The sequence below is a fragment of the Rhea americana genome, unplaced genomic scaffold (genome assembly GCF_003343005.1).
Source record: "Rhea americana isolate MKP2758 unplaced genomic scaffold, rheAme1 scaffold_384, whole genome shotgun sequence".
Taxonomy (NCBI): domain Eukaryota; kingdom Metazoa; phylum Chordata; class Aves; order Rheiformes; family Rheidae; genus Rhea; species Rhea americana.
In genome coordinates, this window is record NW_028186517.1 from 146,725 (window position 1) to 164,187 (window position 17,463).

Consider the following 17,463-nt stretch of genomic DNA (forward strand, 5'->3'; position numbering starts at 1 on the left):
AGGAGGAGGCGAAGGTCCGTCTGTCCGTCCCCCGGCGCGCGCCCGGCCGCGCCGGCGCGCAAACGCGCTTTGCGGAACGGTCAATATGGCTTGAAGCGTCTGCTTGGTGCGGAAAGCGAGCRCCGGGGCGCGCGCAGCCCCAGCGCCAGCGCCGCCGCCTTATTGCAAAGGGTTTTTCCCTCCCTCTCAAGAAAAAGGTACCCAAAATAGTTCTCAAACGGTCAGAAAGAAATGCATGCTTAAAACAATTTAGTCCGAAGGAGAAATTATTAAAAAAAGGAAAAAAAAAAGGAAAAAAAAAATGAAATAAAGCAAGAGGCAGCCATCGGGGCTGCCRGCACCTCGCGGAAGATAGGTGCTTTTAAGAAGGCGAGAGACCGAACCACGGCTCTAATATTTATCGACAACAATGAGAGACAAACTCAATGTGAGCAAAGCAGTCAGTCCCACTGAGTTGATGCTAAGAAGCTAAGCTCATACAAACTGCTGTCAGCGTTACCATTTTTTAATTCTTTTTTTTTTAATAAAACAGTTTGAGGCTGTATCAAAAATTTAGTAAAAAATTAGATTTGAGAGTTCACTGATTTTTTTTTTTTTTTTGACTATTAACTATTTCTGGCGCTTTTTTTTTTTTTTTTTTCCTTTCTCTTTTTCCAACAGCCAGACGGCTTCGCCCGCATCTGTGCGCAGAGCAGACCGGGAGGAAGTCCGCAGCCCAGGGTGGTTGGGAGAGCCAGGGGCAGGCAAGGGGCTGTTCCCGTATGACACTCAAAGAGGAGTCAAAGCGAAGAGATGGCACTGCGCTACGGAAAAAAAAAATATATATATATATATCCCATCATCGCCAAAACACCTCGTGGGGAGTTTTTTTTAAAAAAAGAAAAAGAAAAAAAGAAAATAAAAAAGGAAAAACCCACCCAAACCCATTGCAACCTTCACTGTTGATTGAAAGGGAGAAGCCGGTGCAGCGCGGAGCCTGTGTCTGGTCACTGGCAGTGCCCRGCGCCGCTCGCGCAGCCTCCTCCGAGCTGCTCTCCCCAAGCGCCACACTGCCCGCGGGACAGCGAGAGCGTCTCGAGACGCAGGCAAGCTGCCCCTACGTCTAGCAGAAGGTACCCCACCAACCCGGTCTGACTATAAACTGATGGCTGTTTTATGATGCATGAGACAAATAGGATTAAAACAACAACAACAAAAAAAAATGTAAGAGGAAAAAAAAAAGAAACCAACCTCCCCCCCCCACCAACAGTCTGTCCTCTAGGTCCACCCTATAACTAGGCCTGAAACACCCCTGGAGCTTTATTTTTAGCGTAGCACTTCCCTCCCTTGTCCCCAAAACTATACATACAAGTTTAGGTAAACAGCAGATTAAATGTAAAAACTTAAAACGTTGACTTGAGAAAGTCCCTTGAATTTAATTATTTTTAGGCTACCTCTCATGTTACGTCCTGTAGCTAGACACACGTGAATAGAAAAAAAAACAAAAAACAAAAAACAAAAAAAAAAAAAAACAAAAAAACAGTACAGTTAGTGTTAAAGGCAAACAGCGGAGACCCAGAGTGCTACCCCAGTGCTGCCTGCTCGTCCGTCCCTCCCTCCGTCACCCTCCGCACCGGTCCCCGGCCGCATCGAGAAGCCTGCCGCCAGAAATACGGTTTTGAGCCAAGATTTTTTTTTTCTATGAATAAAATAAAATAAAAGCTTGTTAGGCAAAAATAAAACAAGTGTCCCCCAGGTTCCACAAGCACTCCGGTGTAAGTGGACGCAACCGGACGGGGGCCTGCTCGGGAGCGGCCTGGGATTTCGAGTGTCGGTTCCTGATTGGCGAGGGGGCTGCAGGCCCACGGACAGCACTGGTGTGGAACTAGAGGCCCCTTCTCCACCGAGAGTCTCCCATTTGTTAAGGGGGGACATAGGGCGGTGGGGACCTGTAAGGGGTCATGTTCTTCGGGCGGGAGCCTTTCCCCTCCATGGGTGCAGTGAAGGGTGGGGGTGGCTGGTAGGGCGGCGCATTGGGGTCCTCGTCGCGCAGTGGCGTGTACTCCCCGATGGTGTCCTGGTTGAGCGGCGTGGTCTCCGGCATGCTCTGGTTGGGGTATTCGGGAGGGGGCAGTGGGGCTTTCTCCTCCTGGAGGATGAGGGGCATGCTGGAAGATGGTGGAGGCTTGGAGTCATCCAGCTCATCAGCAAAGATGATGGGCACACCTTTCTTTATGAAGGTGGCCTGGTCTTCGATGGTGAGCTTCCCTTTCCTCTTCTTGCGGTAGCAGATCATGGCAATGATGCCAGCCACGAGGAGGATGGCCGCCACCACCACGGCGGGGATGACGGTGTGCAGGTACACATCGTCCTCGCTGCTCTTCTCAGGGTCTTTGCCAGCTGCCACTGTCGGCGTCGCCTCTGAGATCACCCTCCCGTCCTTCGTCACGGGGATAAACTGGATGTGCCTGCAGCTGCCAGAGCCAACAACCGACACATTCAAAGGCTTGAACTCGGGCTGTAAGACGTTTGTGAAAACTGGGCTCGGGCTACCAGTGTCATCTGCAATTCTTTTGCTCAAAGTCCGGATTTGCTCCCGGGGGCAGGGGTCAAGGGGCAGGGTGTTGTTTGTCCATTCCACTATGATGGAGCCTCTAGCGATGTCCTGCACGGTGATGGTGCTGCTGTTTCTGTCACCAAAYGCCAGAGCCAGCTTCTTCACCAGCATAATCTTCTTATTGATGTCATTCACCACCGTGTTGTGGTCTCCTTCCAGCCTAGCTTTGAACTTCACCGGAGACTTGTCCCCATGCGGCCGTTTGTGCACATGGATTTCAAAAGCATCCACAGCAAAAAGTCCACCTTTGTCAGTTGCGTACATGAAATACTCGTGTTTCCCTATGTGGTTATGGTCTGGCATGCCGTACATGAGCTGACTGGTGCTGTTGAACTGGACCCACGAATTCTCCTCTATCATTTGCTGTTCTTTCAGCTTTARGGTCAGCTGCAGTTTGTCAGTGGTGGTATCCTCCTTGTCATAGAAGGTATCAGATGGTATTTTAACCTCAAAGTAAGTGCCCTCCCACGCATCAACCCTGTCAATATGGTTCGTCAGCTTGGGTGGTTCATTTGGCTCCCACGGCCGAGGAATCCCACTAGCTGTGGTGCGTACACGGGTCGGCGGGGAGGCAGTTGTCAACTTAGTGATCGGGGATCTCGTTGTGCTAGGAGGCTTTGTAGGCCGTGGGGTTTTAGGTCTTCGAGTAGGTCTTCGTGTTGTTGCCGTAGAAGAATCCGTTGTGGATGGTGTGGCTGGTTTCAGAGTGGAGACTCTTGGTTTCTTGGTGGTGGTTGTAGGAGGTGTAATCACAGCAGTGGGCTCTACGAAACCGGGCATGGTGGGGCGAATAGGCACAGAGGCTGTGCCGGTGGCTTCTACCACTTTGGTGGGCTGGATCGGTCCCAGAGTGGGCGTCTGGACTATCGGGCCCCTTGTTCTGATGGTGACAGTAGGCTTCCTGGGCAGTGGTATGGGCTCCCTGACCGGAGGAGCTGTCGTTTCTGTGGGAGGTGCAATGGCAGGTGATGTCGGAGTAGGGACGATCCTTGTTGGTGGTTCTTGGGCAGCGGTGGTGGGTGGTCCGATCGCAGTCAAAGGTGTAGGGGTCGCGTTGATCTGCCGCCGCATCCTCTTTGGAAGGTGAGGTTTYTTGTTAGCAATGTGCCAGCCAACAACAGGGTAGCCAAGGTGGGCAGACATGGTCCCTTCTTTAGCTGGTGCCTCGACATTGCTGATGTTGGGAACACTGTTTTGGCTCAGAGAACATCCCAGTTTCCATGAGAGTAAGGCCCCATTTTCTACCACCTTTTTTGCGTTTCCTGGTCCTGCCATGAAGGCAGACATGTCAAAGAGTCTGTTATTTACAACAGGAACCAACTTCATGTTATGAAGTTCCACCTCTGAGAAGCTTCTCATTCTGTTTAAAAGTTCAATTCTCTGCTTTGGTGTCATTTTTGTTAAGTCAGCATCCAAAATGACAGTCAGGATAGTGACTGGCTCTTCCGCACTACACACAAACGGTGCTGCATCACCCATATCTTGGACAGCCACGCGCACGGACTGAGGCTCGTTGTGGTCTTCTTGGTGGACCTCAATGGAGAAYACATTTGCTGTCTGTGGCACATGACTCCCATTCGGGAAGAGCTGCAGCGTGGTCACCGAGATGTAGTGGACGCCCTTGTCCGTGTCAAGGGGCAGGCCTTCCAGAGAGCTGCTCTCTGCGTTCCAGTGTAACCATGAAGGCAAAGAATCCTTCCCAGCTTCAGATATCTACCAAATACAAGAGATATAAGAAGGTGATTTTAGCAGTAGGGCACTAGGACTGAGTCTACTGGCAACAACATTAAGCTTAAAGGATCCCCCCCCAAAAAAAAAAAAAGAATCTGAAGCGTAACAACTTAGGAAGGAACATCCCAGCCAGMACAGGGCAGTGCATCTCTGTCTGGTGACAAAACCTGGTTTTGTTACGGTCTCCTGTCCCAAAAGGCTTAAGAAGCCCAGTAAGAAGAGTAAACCAACGCAGCCAGCGAAGTTCTGCAAAGGCCTTTTGCCTGCAGGGTGCCAGCTCTCCAGCACTTGTTGCACAACTACTACTACTACAAGCGATTAATTTTCTCTGAGGGTAGGAGGGCAATTTAAGACCTAGGGACAGTTATGAAGCTGAGGGTGAAGTTACATGATACAGCCAAGCTGATCTAACAACTCAGCACTGCTGAGAAGGGCTGCACTCCTCCCTCTTCTTTCTCTCCTACCCCCTCCCATCCTATTTCCTTCCTCGCCTTACTACACTGTGCAAATGAATGCACCCTAACAGCTTGTCAAAATGCATGCTTTCTGTTAATTTTCTGCTGGCTAATGGACTGAATTAGCTCAGGAAAGGTCAAGAACAGGCCAGGTTGGTACCCAGAAGAGGGCCAAAGGAGACAGCTGGGGGTAGTGACCAGTTAGCAAAGTCCTTCAAGCAGCACCACGTAACTTTGATTCTCTTTTCCRGGCACCATACATGTCTTACAAGTCTCCTCCTTTCTGGGGTCCCCTACAGACTAGCAAGAATTCCTCACAGAAAATGGTTTATTGAAGATTTCTTTGAAGGAAGCTGCAGTGAATCTGCTCAACCTCAGCCTCCCTCCTCTTAGGGCAATCTCCACGGCCGAGCTGCCAAGGCTGCAATTCCACAAAGCCAAAGCTGCTCTGAGCTGGCACAGTTGTGTTGTGCTTCATCTCTCACATCCGGGCCAGGGCTCGCTTGCCTTTCCCAAGAGCCAAGCCTGCCAAGCTGGAGAGGAAAGCTTCCACCAGTCTAGGGTGTGGGAACAGCTCCCACAGGGTCCAGGCAAGCCTCAGTGAGGTGGCAGGAGGAGGTGATGGTAGGGACACCACTGTAGCTGCCCACATCTGGAGTGTTTAAAGCTCTGAAGATGAAGTACAAAACTATAGCTCAGTGTCCCTCGCCTCTTTGTAGCTTATCAGCGCTCAAAAAGAAGAAACAAATTTCTAAAGAGCTGCGCAACCGTTTGAGGAATGGCAAACCGAGGGCCTAAGGCAGGCAGCAAACATTTCCGTTTAGTCAGCCCAGGGCAGGTGGCACCTCACACCCCAGCGCAGGGCCACAACAGCCAGCACAGGCAGGCAGGGACAGAGGCACGGACTAGTGCTGAGGAATCGTACCCTCAGGACTCAAACGGGCTATTTAACTACATGCTTAAGGTCAACAGCAAGATCTTATTTTTCTTTTTTGTTTTTAAAAAAAGAAAAGTGATTAGTGACATGGACGAGTGGAAGCTGATTCGAGAACAAAAGCCTTTTCTTGGGATTCTGCAGTCTAACTGAAGGAGGAACATAAGCAAAGCTGGGATTTCAATATGCTGAAGAGGAGGAGCGAGTCAGAGGTAACTTCACCAGCTGCCTCCTCTTCTCAATTTATTCATTTGTTTTCCACTGGGTTTTCACCATCACCTTTCTGAGCCCACCTTCTTGCTTTGACCACATGTCACCTTCTCAGTAAGCGTAGGTTCAGCTGCCCTCCAAAAGGTCTCCTGGCCCTTTTGCTCAGCTAGAGAAGGCCCAGCTTTACTCTGAAATGTCAGCCAGCAAGTCGGCATGTCTCATTCTGCTGGCTGCCGCACGTTACAWGGCCTCTGCCTTCCCCAGAGCCATTTGTCACCCACACAGCTGACAGCCTGAAAACCTGCCAAGCCGCTCGCCTCCCCACCGTGCAAGGGAAAGCCATACTTGCCCATTCCTGGGGTGTTCCTGCCTGCTGCTGTAGGGCTGAAGTAAGCAGTGGCACTTATCTGCCCCAGGCCATAACTGAGGGCAGGCATGTACATCCCAAGCCTCTCCAGGTCCCAGCAGCTGTCATCTCCACTACAGTTTCTCGTTGACCACAYGCCACATGGGAGCTGCTCACACTGCAAGGTGGAAGCGGGCAACACTGCCCATGCAGCTGAATCTGCTGCTTCCCTGGGATGGCCCCTCCTGTACATGCCCCAAAGTAACTTGAGCCTCACTGCAAAGCGAGCTCAGAGCCATTTCTAAAGCTCTTCCCTGTTAACTCACTGCTGCTTCTCCCAACTAATCCCAGAGGGCTAGAGTTGGAGGCAGGAGGGAAACCAGTTTGCAGGACCTCATGCACAGTCTGCCGCAGCTGTGCTTTCCGCAGTTCACTAGGACGCACTTCCTGACATGCAGAAGAAAGTTTTTTGGGCACCAGGGAGCCACATTTAGCAGCCGGGACTGACAAACCCTGAGGACTTGCTACAACTCACAGGAAGCCCCCTACCCACATGGCAGGTACAGCACTTTAACATCCCCATCCATCTAGGAAGTTCCATCCTAGAGTTCAGTGAGAAATGCTGACAAATTATGCAAAGCTTTGGTTGCTTCTGTTTTGCTTTTAAATAGCCACATGAGAGAGCAAGTGCTTTCTACAGTGCAAGAGGCCTCCACAGGCTGATGCATTTGGGTCTTCCAACCTGGAAGAGGCTTGCTGCAGTCCAGTGCAGAGCTGTGATTACACTCTGCTCATGAAAGGGTGTTTTAGTTGCTCTGCAATTCCTTAAAGCTCATACATATTTCATAATTTATCTGAATGCAAAGCTGGACAAGGAGCTTCATAACATAACTTGACTCGCACGAGTGCCCTTGTGGTCTGACAGCAGATGAAGAGATGGGCTGGACTTACTGGAGCTGTCGAACTGCAGGTCCCTGTTCTGAAAAGCCCCTAGGATGTACAAAATAAAAGCGAGTGTAATACTTTAGGGCTTGGTAGATTATGAGTTGGAAGATGGACTTCTCAGTATCTTCCCCCAYCCCCTCCAAGTACAGGCAAGATCTAGGCAGCATAACAGCTATATTAAAGGCACTCCACAAGGACTCACAGACCTGCACCAAGCCCAAGTGACTTAGGTCACTTCCCTGGCTGCTCTTGCAGTTCTCATCTGCAAAGAAAAAAGCCTCTACTTCAAAAGGGTGGGGAGAAACAACAACGAACAGGATTGTTCACTGTCCGCACAGTAACACCGAGGAGAAAGAGGCAGCGAGCTGGAAATCTGAGACCGGTCTTAGGTTTTGGTACGACTCTGGAGCATCTTTCTGCTGCAATCAGCAGGAGAAAGTCTTCCAAGCTGTGTGGATGTGTGAAACGTGTTCCAGGAAGCAGCAGGCACAAGGCAAGGGAGGTCTCCTGGATCTGAGAGGTCCCTTCCAGGGCCGCGGTCTCCCTCACAATACTGCCCTGTGTGCGCATAGCTGCAGGGAAAACTGCCAGGCAGGCCCTGCGCTCACTCCTCTGCGCTCTTCCATGTCGGTGGTGCCCCCATTCCCCGGCTGCAGGCTCTGGCATGCTGACACTAGTCACTGAAGGGTCAAACACACACAGCTCTGTTAGGATGCATCAGCAAGGGCAACGAGGGACCCCAAAGTCTTTTGGTGAGAGCAGCACTGGAAAGCTTTTTGTGCAAGAGCAGCAGAGGGTTTCAGCCACCACTGCACAGATTTTCCTCTCCACTCTCCAGGCAGCACGCTTATTCTTCTCATCTGCAAAGAATCAGCCCCATTTTCTGCCAGCCTGGACAAGCTGGAGAGTACACCATGAGACACATGTTTGGTAGCAGTTTACAGAGCAGAGTCTAAAGCTGTTAGGACATCTCTAGCCCATACCTCCTAAGAAGCAATACTGAAAAGTAGAAAATGGAGATTTTTGGTTACAATTGATGTAGAAAGCTGTACCATGGGGGTCTACACGCTGTAGTATCTCACCCAAACCAAGAGGCTTTAGCTGAGCTTTGCTGCTTACCCCTTTGTCAGGCAGAAAAGTTTTTGGCAACGTTACTTGCTGCTTCCACCCCTCCCCGCAGCAAGAACAGAAGCTGCTTTTGCCTCAACCAGTCGAAAGGAGAACAGAAGCCTTCACCTGAGAGCGGCATGCTGAATCAACCCGCTTACTGCAAGAACAAAGGACCAAACTGTTCCTTGTTGGGCATTTCTCCATGAAAGAGGACAAATGCAGAGTGTCCTCTTGCCCAGTCAGAAGCTTGCATTTGTGCCCTTTCTCAAAAAAAATTCATAGCACRCTCTAAAAATTATTGAGGTGTCAGCACAGCGTCTATTACATATTAGAATTTAAATTAACAGGAGCTGGACTGTGCCACTGTCACCTCACGCCAAAAATTTGCCACTAACCTGCCTGCAGGAGAGCAGGTACCTGCYCGCAGGAGAGGAGGAAAGACAAGGCTGCACAGGGCTCAGCACAAGTCAGGAGCACAASCATAAGCAGTCGAGAGAAAGCCACCACTTTACTGAGGTTTACACAATCAAGAAGGATAAAAATCTTAGTAGTGGTTAAATGCATGCTAAAAAGTGTGATTAAAGGCTATGCTTGGAATAACTTCTTTTTTGCCCTCTGCAAGAGCCTTTAATTACAGGATCACGTAATCAGGAGTGTTCCTGTGATCCAGGCTTTGCTGCTGCTGTCTTCCTCGCTAAGTGCACTACAGGAGTCAAGCAGGAGACGTAAGACAAATCCTACCTTTCTAGACACACAGTGTAAGATGTGTGTTTCCGCAGTCAGGTGTGCTCCTAACATGTATGGTTGATAACCAACAAATGGTAACTTAGGAACTGTGGCCATACTTATGTGCAAAACAGGCAGCAGGACAGGCYGGTGCAAACGTATCTGCTTTGAAAACCCTTTTAACATAGACCTTCTTCCAGTGCGTGGGCATCAGTCTGGGATTTAGCCATACACAAGTTTGGAGTAGAAACCAGAACGCAGGGCCGCACCTCGCACAGCCCAGAACACTGAAAGAGCAGGAAAAGGTCTGGTCTTCTTTTTGGTTTGTAGATCRTAACAGCCATCTGCTTCAAGGAAGACTAGGTCAGTGAATGAGTACCTCCTTGTAGCTACAGGGATCTTGAAGGTGAAGGCCAAAGGCTAGTAGATACTAGCCTCCTGCTTTTCTTGAAGTATATTTAATGAAAAGCATCCCTAGGCATCTTCCAACAGTCATTCTTGAAGACAGGACACCAGGCTAGAATCTGATCTGACTCAGCATGGTTCTTATCTTGTTAAAAACCAGTGCTAGATGATGAACAGACAGATTCAGAAGTGGACAGATTCAGATGAAAAATAAAGCTCTTCCAAAAAACAAAACCAGGGCAGACAATCACCTACTGGGACAGCTTGTTCTAGCAGGGAAGCGATGACTCCCARACATTCAGAAAACCACTTAAACTTGTTTCAAGAAGAGCTGAACTAGTTCAGCTGTCTTCAATCTGTGAAAATATATGGACTGTTTGTAAGGGTTCTGCAAAAGGCGATTAATATRATCAAATTTACATGTATTACACATATGAACCCCATGAAGGTGTCTGTGCCTCCCCTGGGAAATTTTGGGGAAGTCCACTATACAAAGCCACTGCTCTGCTTTGAGCACAGTTATTGCACTGTCAGCAAAAATTCATCCAAGCAAGCATTACAAAGGAAGAGCCCCACAAGATTAGACTAGATAATCAAAGCAGTTATTCCGGCCTTACAGCCTCTCAGGTTGAAAAAAAAAAAAGAGAAAAAATACTTCTTCACAAGTGAATGCTAGCCATCAGAGACCTTTGCTTGGGTCCATCCCGGTCACAGTTGTTCCTGGTAAGATATTTTGATGTTAAGCCTGGCCCACTCTGCTTTCTCTGAGGTGTCTGTGGCAATATGAAGCAGAGGGCAGAGTCCTGGACTCTTATTCCTTTCAAATATTGCCTCAAACAGTATTTGTTAAGGCTACACATAGTTAATGATTTGAGATCTCTAGTTTTCATGTTAAAGCTTTTCCAGTTTTCTATGTACACAATAAATATCAGCCTTAAGTTTAAAGCCCTGCCATTTTCCTCAAGGGGTCTGGTTTCAAAATATCTCCTCTGTTGCTCAAGAAGAAAGGCTGTCTGTGTTCCTATTATTTGAGATAATTGTAAATGAATACTTATCAGCTAAAGATTACACAAGCCTGGCAGTGTATTGAAGACCATTATGAAATTAGCCATGTTTGCAATTTTAAATCCATACAGTGGTCTGGCTGGTTTTGAAGACCCTGTTCACAAAGTCCTTTTAGATATACTTGGCCTGTTATTTTAGGCCAGCCAACTGCGGACAGTCAGCTCATAAAAGAAGATAGCTCAATTTGATTTGTTTTCTAAAGTCAGATCTGTAGTTCCACAGAACAAAGATAAGCAAACAAGAAATGAGCAAAACTGCTGCCTCCAAGGRAATCCAAGCAAAAAAAAMCCMMAAAACAAACAAACAWACAAAAAATCGCATTCTTGCCTAATATAACCCTCTGAGTATTTAGTCCTCCTCCTCCTTCCAATGACTCCTGCAAAAAGGAAGCAACAGGTCCCTTGCCAGGAGATGTGCACCTTAGGATCTGCCACTGGGCTCACTTTGGTACAGCACGGTAAAATCCTCCTGGCCCTGGAGGTGAGCACTTGGGAAGCATTGACTGGGATCTTCCCAGACTATATTGCGAGACCCTTCACAGTCAGCAGCAGCCAGGGATGCAACCGTTCCTCCAAGCAGCTTCCTACACCCTTTTCAAAACTATTCCTGAAAGAAATTCCCGACTGCTTTTCAGCAGGAGGCGATCCTGCAGCTCTGCCAGATCTTCCACTGACCTAGCCATCCCCCTTCGTCCATTTGTTGCTGAGAGACAGACCAGTGTGCCAGTAATTTCATGGGGAGTACACTTACTGATGATAATTTACTGTACAATAGACTCCTGTTCTTGGTTGCCCCTCCAGTATTATCCTAATATACATGGCCAATAATGAAAAAATACCATTATTGGGGCCCTCTCTAAATCTGAATAGAAGGAAAATTGATCTCTGTTCTATAGCAGCACAGGGCAGTGCTGTCAGCAAGAACAACAAGCAGTCCTAGCCTCAAACCAGACACACAGGCAGTCAGTTTTCTCTGCCTTGTTCCACGTAGACCGGACAGAACAGTGGTAAAGACACCAATTTCACATCTGCATCATCGCAAACTTTGCTGGAAGCCTTGGCATGATTTTTGGTCCTAGCAGAGCCAAAYTGGAGTATAAGGAAGTGACCAGAACTTGCAGCCAAGTTCTGCCCCCGTCTGAGCTGGTATGTTCTCCTCAGTGCCAACACGTAGATGGAGACAGTGATACCAGGTGTGCCTGGAGGACAAGCTCTCCAGGTAACTCTGTCCTGGGCAGGTCCTGCAGCAGCAGAGGCTACGCAGAGCTTTGCACAAGGTCRGAGAACACAACGGGCTCAAGCAGGCAACAGTCAGCCTTCAGACCAGAATAGTCTTTGGTCTCGAGTTAAGCCCTGACAAGGAGGCTAGACTGTCTACAGCCACAAGGTGATGTCAAAGGTGCTTCCAACCTTATATTCCTCTTCCTTTCCTCAAATACAGCAAAACAGCTAACTAGGACATCATATAGGTCTCGCCTAGAAAGACAAGGCTCAGAAAACTGGATAGACCTCTCTTGAAGCGTTCTGTTACACAGGTCGAGTTACAGAGTCACAAGCAGGCATAGCGCTGTGCTAAAGAAACCTCAGCATAAAGATAGGAAAGTTGCATTTACTTGGCACAGCGACTGAGCAGGAATCACAGCACATACGCTTCCCTGCAGAGGGGCCTGCGATACCCACCGGTGGGTATCATCCTCAGCAGACAGCGCTCTTCTGAGTGCTGCTGCAGCTAAACACCAGCRGCTGCTGCCCACCTCAGATGAAACACATGGGAACTCACAGACACGAGTCAGCTGCTCCAGGACATCTCATACAGAAGTATCTGCCCCTGAACATCTAAAAGCAGCCAAAAGACTTCACTGGTTCTCAGAAGTACGTCAGCCTCCGTGACTCAAGCTTTCCTTGCCAGCARGACCTCACAATCTCTGTTCAGAGCTATGGCTGAAAGCTATTTAGGAACAGCCGGCAATTGTTGCTTCCTCTGTGCACAGGATAGATCAAGGTGGTTAAACTAACCCCACGTTTCTTCTTGTCCCAGCAAAAGCCCTACACAGCTCTTCCTGGGTATCTCTATACACTCAAGCTGTTGCCTTAGAAAAATCAAACCTTTCAGCTTAGAAAGCTGAGCTAAGGGACAGCAAGGTTGCTGAGGTTGYATTAGAGGTCCTGGCACTTGGACTAGGAGTTCAAATTTTAGTTCCTCAAGTAGTCGACAAACCAGCTTGAAGAAGCTGCTCTACTTTTATATGTTTACAAGAACCCAAGTGAGGAGTTACACGCCTGCTGCTAATCTGCATTTTCCAGGCATCAAACAGGCAAGCAAAACCTCAGGCGCACAAAGCGGCTCCCTCCCTATGCAGATGCGAGTGCGTGACCACGCTGGGTCAACGCAGCCCAACTGCCTGAAGAGCATCGCTTTGTCTAACCAACTTCTTTGTGCTCGGTGAAACGGCTCCGCCGCCAAAAAGGCTGAGCTCTGGAACAGCTACGCCCAGCGAATGCCGTTCCTGCATACTCCCACCATGACCGCTCCTTTTCCAGATGCGTTTGCTATAAGGGCACTATTCAGGGCCCCGCTCCGCCTGGGCAAGAGAACACAACAGCTGTTTCACGGGGAGGTCACCACAAAACATTGAGTGTCCCAAGAAATCCTCCTTTTCATCCGTTCCCGCTGCCAGCTTGGAAGGATTTGTTTAGCCGTATTGTTGGAGGGGGAACGCGCAGCCCGCCCGCGCGAGGGGCTCGGGTCGGCGCCGGCTGCCCACACCCTGCTTTCTCTCTTGTTAGAGGAGCGAGCGCAGGACGGGAAAAGCCTCAAACAGCTTCAAAGAAAATTAAAGTTCAGCTGGTCTCTTCTTTCAGTGAGACTTTTTATAAGCTAAAGGCCAAAGGGAAGCAAAAAAAAAAAAAAAAAAAACACCGCACAAGAGGGATGCCAAGTGCTGGGGGTTGAGTACTGCTGCCTCACAGCTAACCAACTCTGGCAATATATTCCTGCAAATCAGCAGATTACAGGAAATGTGGCATTCAAGAGAGCGGCAAGCAAAGGCAAAGCCCAGGCCAGCAATCGCAGGTCAGCCTGTTCGCAGGACGCTCCTATGCGCCATTTACCGTCCCGTTCTTCAACCTCCCTGTACGCTCAGGGCAACAACCCATCCGAGCAGGACAAAACAAGGAACTTCCCAGCCTGTCTGAAAAGCTCGTTTATAATTAGATTGAGTCACATTTTCCACTCCTTCAAATTCAGAGCTTGTTACTAAGCGYGCATTGAAAATGCCAATTCCCTGACTCCGCTTTGCTGCAGGAAAAAGATAAGCAGCCCCCTCTGGCCCCCCAACAGAAGTTTTATCAGCTCATCTTATCTCCTAAGATTGCAACATTGCAGTTAASCAAAACCCTGCCCAAGTAGTCCTTTGCCTGGACCTGTTCCAGACACTGCCATTTAGCCGAACATATACAACTGTAAATAGTTGCTACATCTTTTAGTCCCTGAAGGTCCAAGGTAAATGGGCACCTCAGGAAAGAGATGAAGCTCTCATGCTTTGTCACAGCCTTTCAAGACATCAAACTTGACCACCCAGCCCTTCAAGGAGTCCTCTTTGCTCATCCTCATCCTTTCAGAAATGTCACTTTAGTGAAGTTCACATTCAGTTAAAAATCTCTAAAATAAGGACCTTCACAAAAGAAAAAAAAATCAGTATTTTGCACTTTTCTTCCGTAGAAGTCAGCAYGTCCCTGTACTTCAGGCTGGTTTCTGAAGTCCGGCCCTTTCCCCAGATCGCTGCTTTGGACTCAGAGCAGGGACTGACACACTCAGCACAGTCCTGAGAGCAGAGAACGAATGTCAAGACTTCTGCAATTCGATCTCTGCAGGCTCTACAGGCCCCATTTATAAAACAAGCCTCTTCGCTTGATGCCAAATAGAACAACCTTTGGAAGTGTCAAAATCGGGCTCCTGATTTTGCTGAGAGCGCACCACTCCTTTTGGCACAGACTAATATCCAATGCTCCGATAACCGCAGCAACCTGCTGAACAGATGCATCACGTAAACCAACTAAGTCAGTTAATTCAGTTGTTCTAATCACCTCACCACCAGCTATGTTTGCATACAGTGACAGTTTCTTGGGGCCCCAGCTATGTGTTTTATCTGTCTTCCCGACAAAGCCCTGGTGAGACTGTGCACTTCAAAACCAAAAATAAAATCAGGAGCCAAGACACAGCCAAGAGCAAGAAGATATAGCTGTGCTCACCTGAAAACTTTTTCTTAGCATCRGCTAGAGAACCTGAACAGCAGATCTACTTAGGAATTGTCCCAGGCCTGAATCATTCGCCTTTCCTAAAGATCTAGTCAGCATGGAYAATTTTCTCAGGAGTGTCTAGATGAGCATGTCCTGATGGCATGTGATTCCTACTGCCAGCAGTAAGTTGCAATACATTACCTCGTCCTGCAGAACAGATCATTACTTCTTTCCACTGGCCACRAGTTGAGCTTCATACCCAAACAGGACTGCCCCGCTCAGGCTGGATCTGCAAATCATCCTCCTAACCCGTTTGTGACCCAGGCAGCTTTTCTTTTCTTGTGCCTAGGGGAGACTATGGTGTGTGTCGCGGCAATAGAGCGAGTGTGAATCTGAGGAGGAAGGCATCGCAAGGTGGTGAGACTTGGCACCCAGGATGCCCTTCTGATGTGACATACCTAAGTGGTGGCCCTAAGCATGCTCTCCAGAGGAAGGTAGATAGGCATCTTTACCTGTCTTCAAGAYACAGCAAATAACCAGTTCACATAGTGAACGTGCCTTTGGAAGCAGTGCAAACTGGAAGGTTCTTTCCTTCCAACATACTTTATACATCTGTCTCTAAGCAAAAGCTATTAAACGCRATGTCTTTATGTACCGTGGGCATATGCAGCTAGGCTACCGGACTGTACAAGGACTCAAATACCTCGTGGGTATACTCGCATTGGAGGGAATTGAAAGTTTTATCCCTGAAATCCAAGGGAAAYGGCAGTTATCATCATAGCAATGCCAGCATTGACAGAATGCCTCTCCTCCTCCGTGAAATACATTGCAACACTAGGATGCAAGAGAGAGCTCCCCAACTCCACTGGCTTCTGCTGACCACTCTTAAAAAGGCTAAAGGTTAGAAAACGTACCACTTTAGGTGCCCACTTYGTGCCAGCATTTAGTATTTAGACTTAAGTGCCACTGCTCAGCGTTTCTGGGGAGCCACTCAATGCCCAGGTATCTCCTACTTTCTGCAACCAGGTTGCCAGACAGAACGCTGCCCCTGCGCCTCACTTCTAACTTAGAGTCAAAAAGCCTTTCTCACAGACTTGGAGTGGCAGATACCAGCTAGCCATGGCTTTCTGCAACTGCTTCCACACCAGCTCAGGTCACTGCAAGTTGCTGAATGCAGAATGCAGGTAAGTCRCCCTGTAAATGCCCACCTTTGTACRACTCTTCTTTCATGGTCAAGCACGGTGTTAGCTTTCTTGATTTGTGACAGGTTATCATCTCCCAGGCGATAAGAGTGGAGAGTGGGGCAAACTGCAGTATCTGCTGTCCTAAATCCTGACAAAGGTGCTATTGGTATTAGTGCTGCTGTCCTCACTTGGATTATCTGTGTCATCACTCAGACAACGATAGGAGGCTTAGATTTTCATGCAAGGCTAACAGGACAACGTTAAAGACCAGACTAACAGAGATCGACTTTAGTAACGCAAAAAAATCAAGGATTGTGCACTTCAGCTAATATTCTCGTTTGGAATCTTATCACTTAGAAACAGGAAAAAAACCCTACAGACCTGGTTACTTCAGCTGATCAAGATGCCTGAGCCAAAGTAAGGTAGAAATGGAAAAGCAAACAATTGTAGGATATATCAGACAAGGTTATTTATAGCAGAGAAAAGGAAGTTTTCCTGCCTTTATGCAAGGCTCTCATAAAACCTCATCCAGAATACTTTATATAGCTCTGGCCACGCAAACTCAAGAAAAATGAACTCACACTGGAAGAGGTACAGAAAACAGCTGCAAAGCTGAGGAAARGAAAAGAAAGCTTATTTTATGCGAGAAGACTAAAAAGATTGGCTTGTCTAACCAAATAAAATCAAGATGGGGGAATATGCTTGTCACTTATAAATACATAAAAGGAAGTAAATATTATGATGGYAGAAGAGATATTTAAGCTAAAGGGCAGCACATATAAATATTTCCAGCCATTTCTAAATTTCAGCAAGAAGCAGCATTTTTAATTGGAACAGACTGATCCCGGAGCAGCCTTCAAATGGAAGCAGCAGGGACAGGAAACCCAACCAGTTTTAGGCCTGACTATGGTAAATTCATGAACAGCAGAACACAGCTGACCAAGTCTGTCCTGACTGCTGCAAAGATTTCACAGGTCAGGTTCTGTAACATCTTCAGCAGAAAGGGGATAAGGAAASAGGCCAAAGACGATGACAAATCAGGGTAAGGGTACTGACCTTCATAGCGTATCACCTCAAGCTCATCCTGCTCCAAGTCATCTAGCTTTTATCAAGAACCGACATGAGCCTGCACATCTTATCACTCTGTGTCTGCACAAGTGCACGTACTGCAGCCACCATTCAGAGAATATATGCCTAAGGACGGGAAGAAAGCCAATGTCACTCCAGTCTTCAAGAAGGGCAAAGAGGAGGACCCAGGCAACTCTAGGCCAGTCAGCCTCACYTCCATCCCTGGAAAGGTGATGGAACAYCTCATTCTGGATGTCATCTCCAGAGATACAGAGGAAAAGAAGGTTATCAGGAGTAGGCAGCATGGATTCACCAAGGGGAAATCCTGCTTAACCAATCTGATAGCCTTCTATGATGGAATGACTGGCTGCGTAGATGAGGGGAGACCAGTGGGCATTGTGTACCTTGACTACAGCAAAGCTTTTGAGACTGTCTCCCAGAACATCCTCC

At 48.2% G+C, this 17,463-nt stretch overlaps 1 protein-coding gene across 5 annotated transcripts in view; it reads right to left on the reverse strand.

The window, feature by feature from the left end:
- Positions 1–6: 6 nt before the first annotated feature.
- Positions 7–17,463, reverse strand: part of DAG1 (dystroglycan 1) — a 62,573-nt gene continuing 45,116 nt past the window's right edge. For 4 of the 5 annotated variants that reach the window (XM_085313410.1, XM_085313412.1, XM_085313411.1 and 1 more), the window contains exons 3-4: positions 1,929–4,309; positions 7–803 (exon numbers count right to left, since the gene is read on the reverse strand). In XM_085313410.1, coding sequence (XP_085169536.1) covers positions 578–803; positions 1,929–4,309 — 2,607 coding nt within the window. In that variant the 3' untranslated portion in view covers positions 7–577. Of the gene's footprint in view, positions 804–1,390; positions 4,310–17,463 lie in introns of those variants that run through there. The other variant, XM_085313414.1, reaches the window with a different exon arrangement.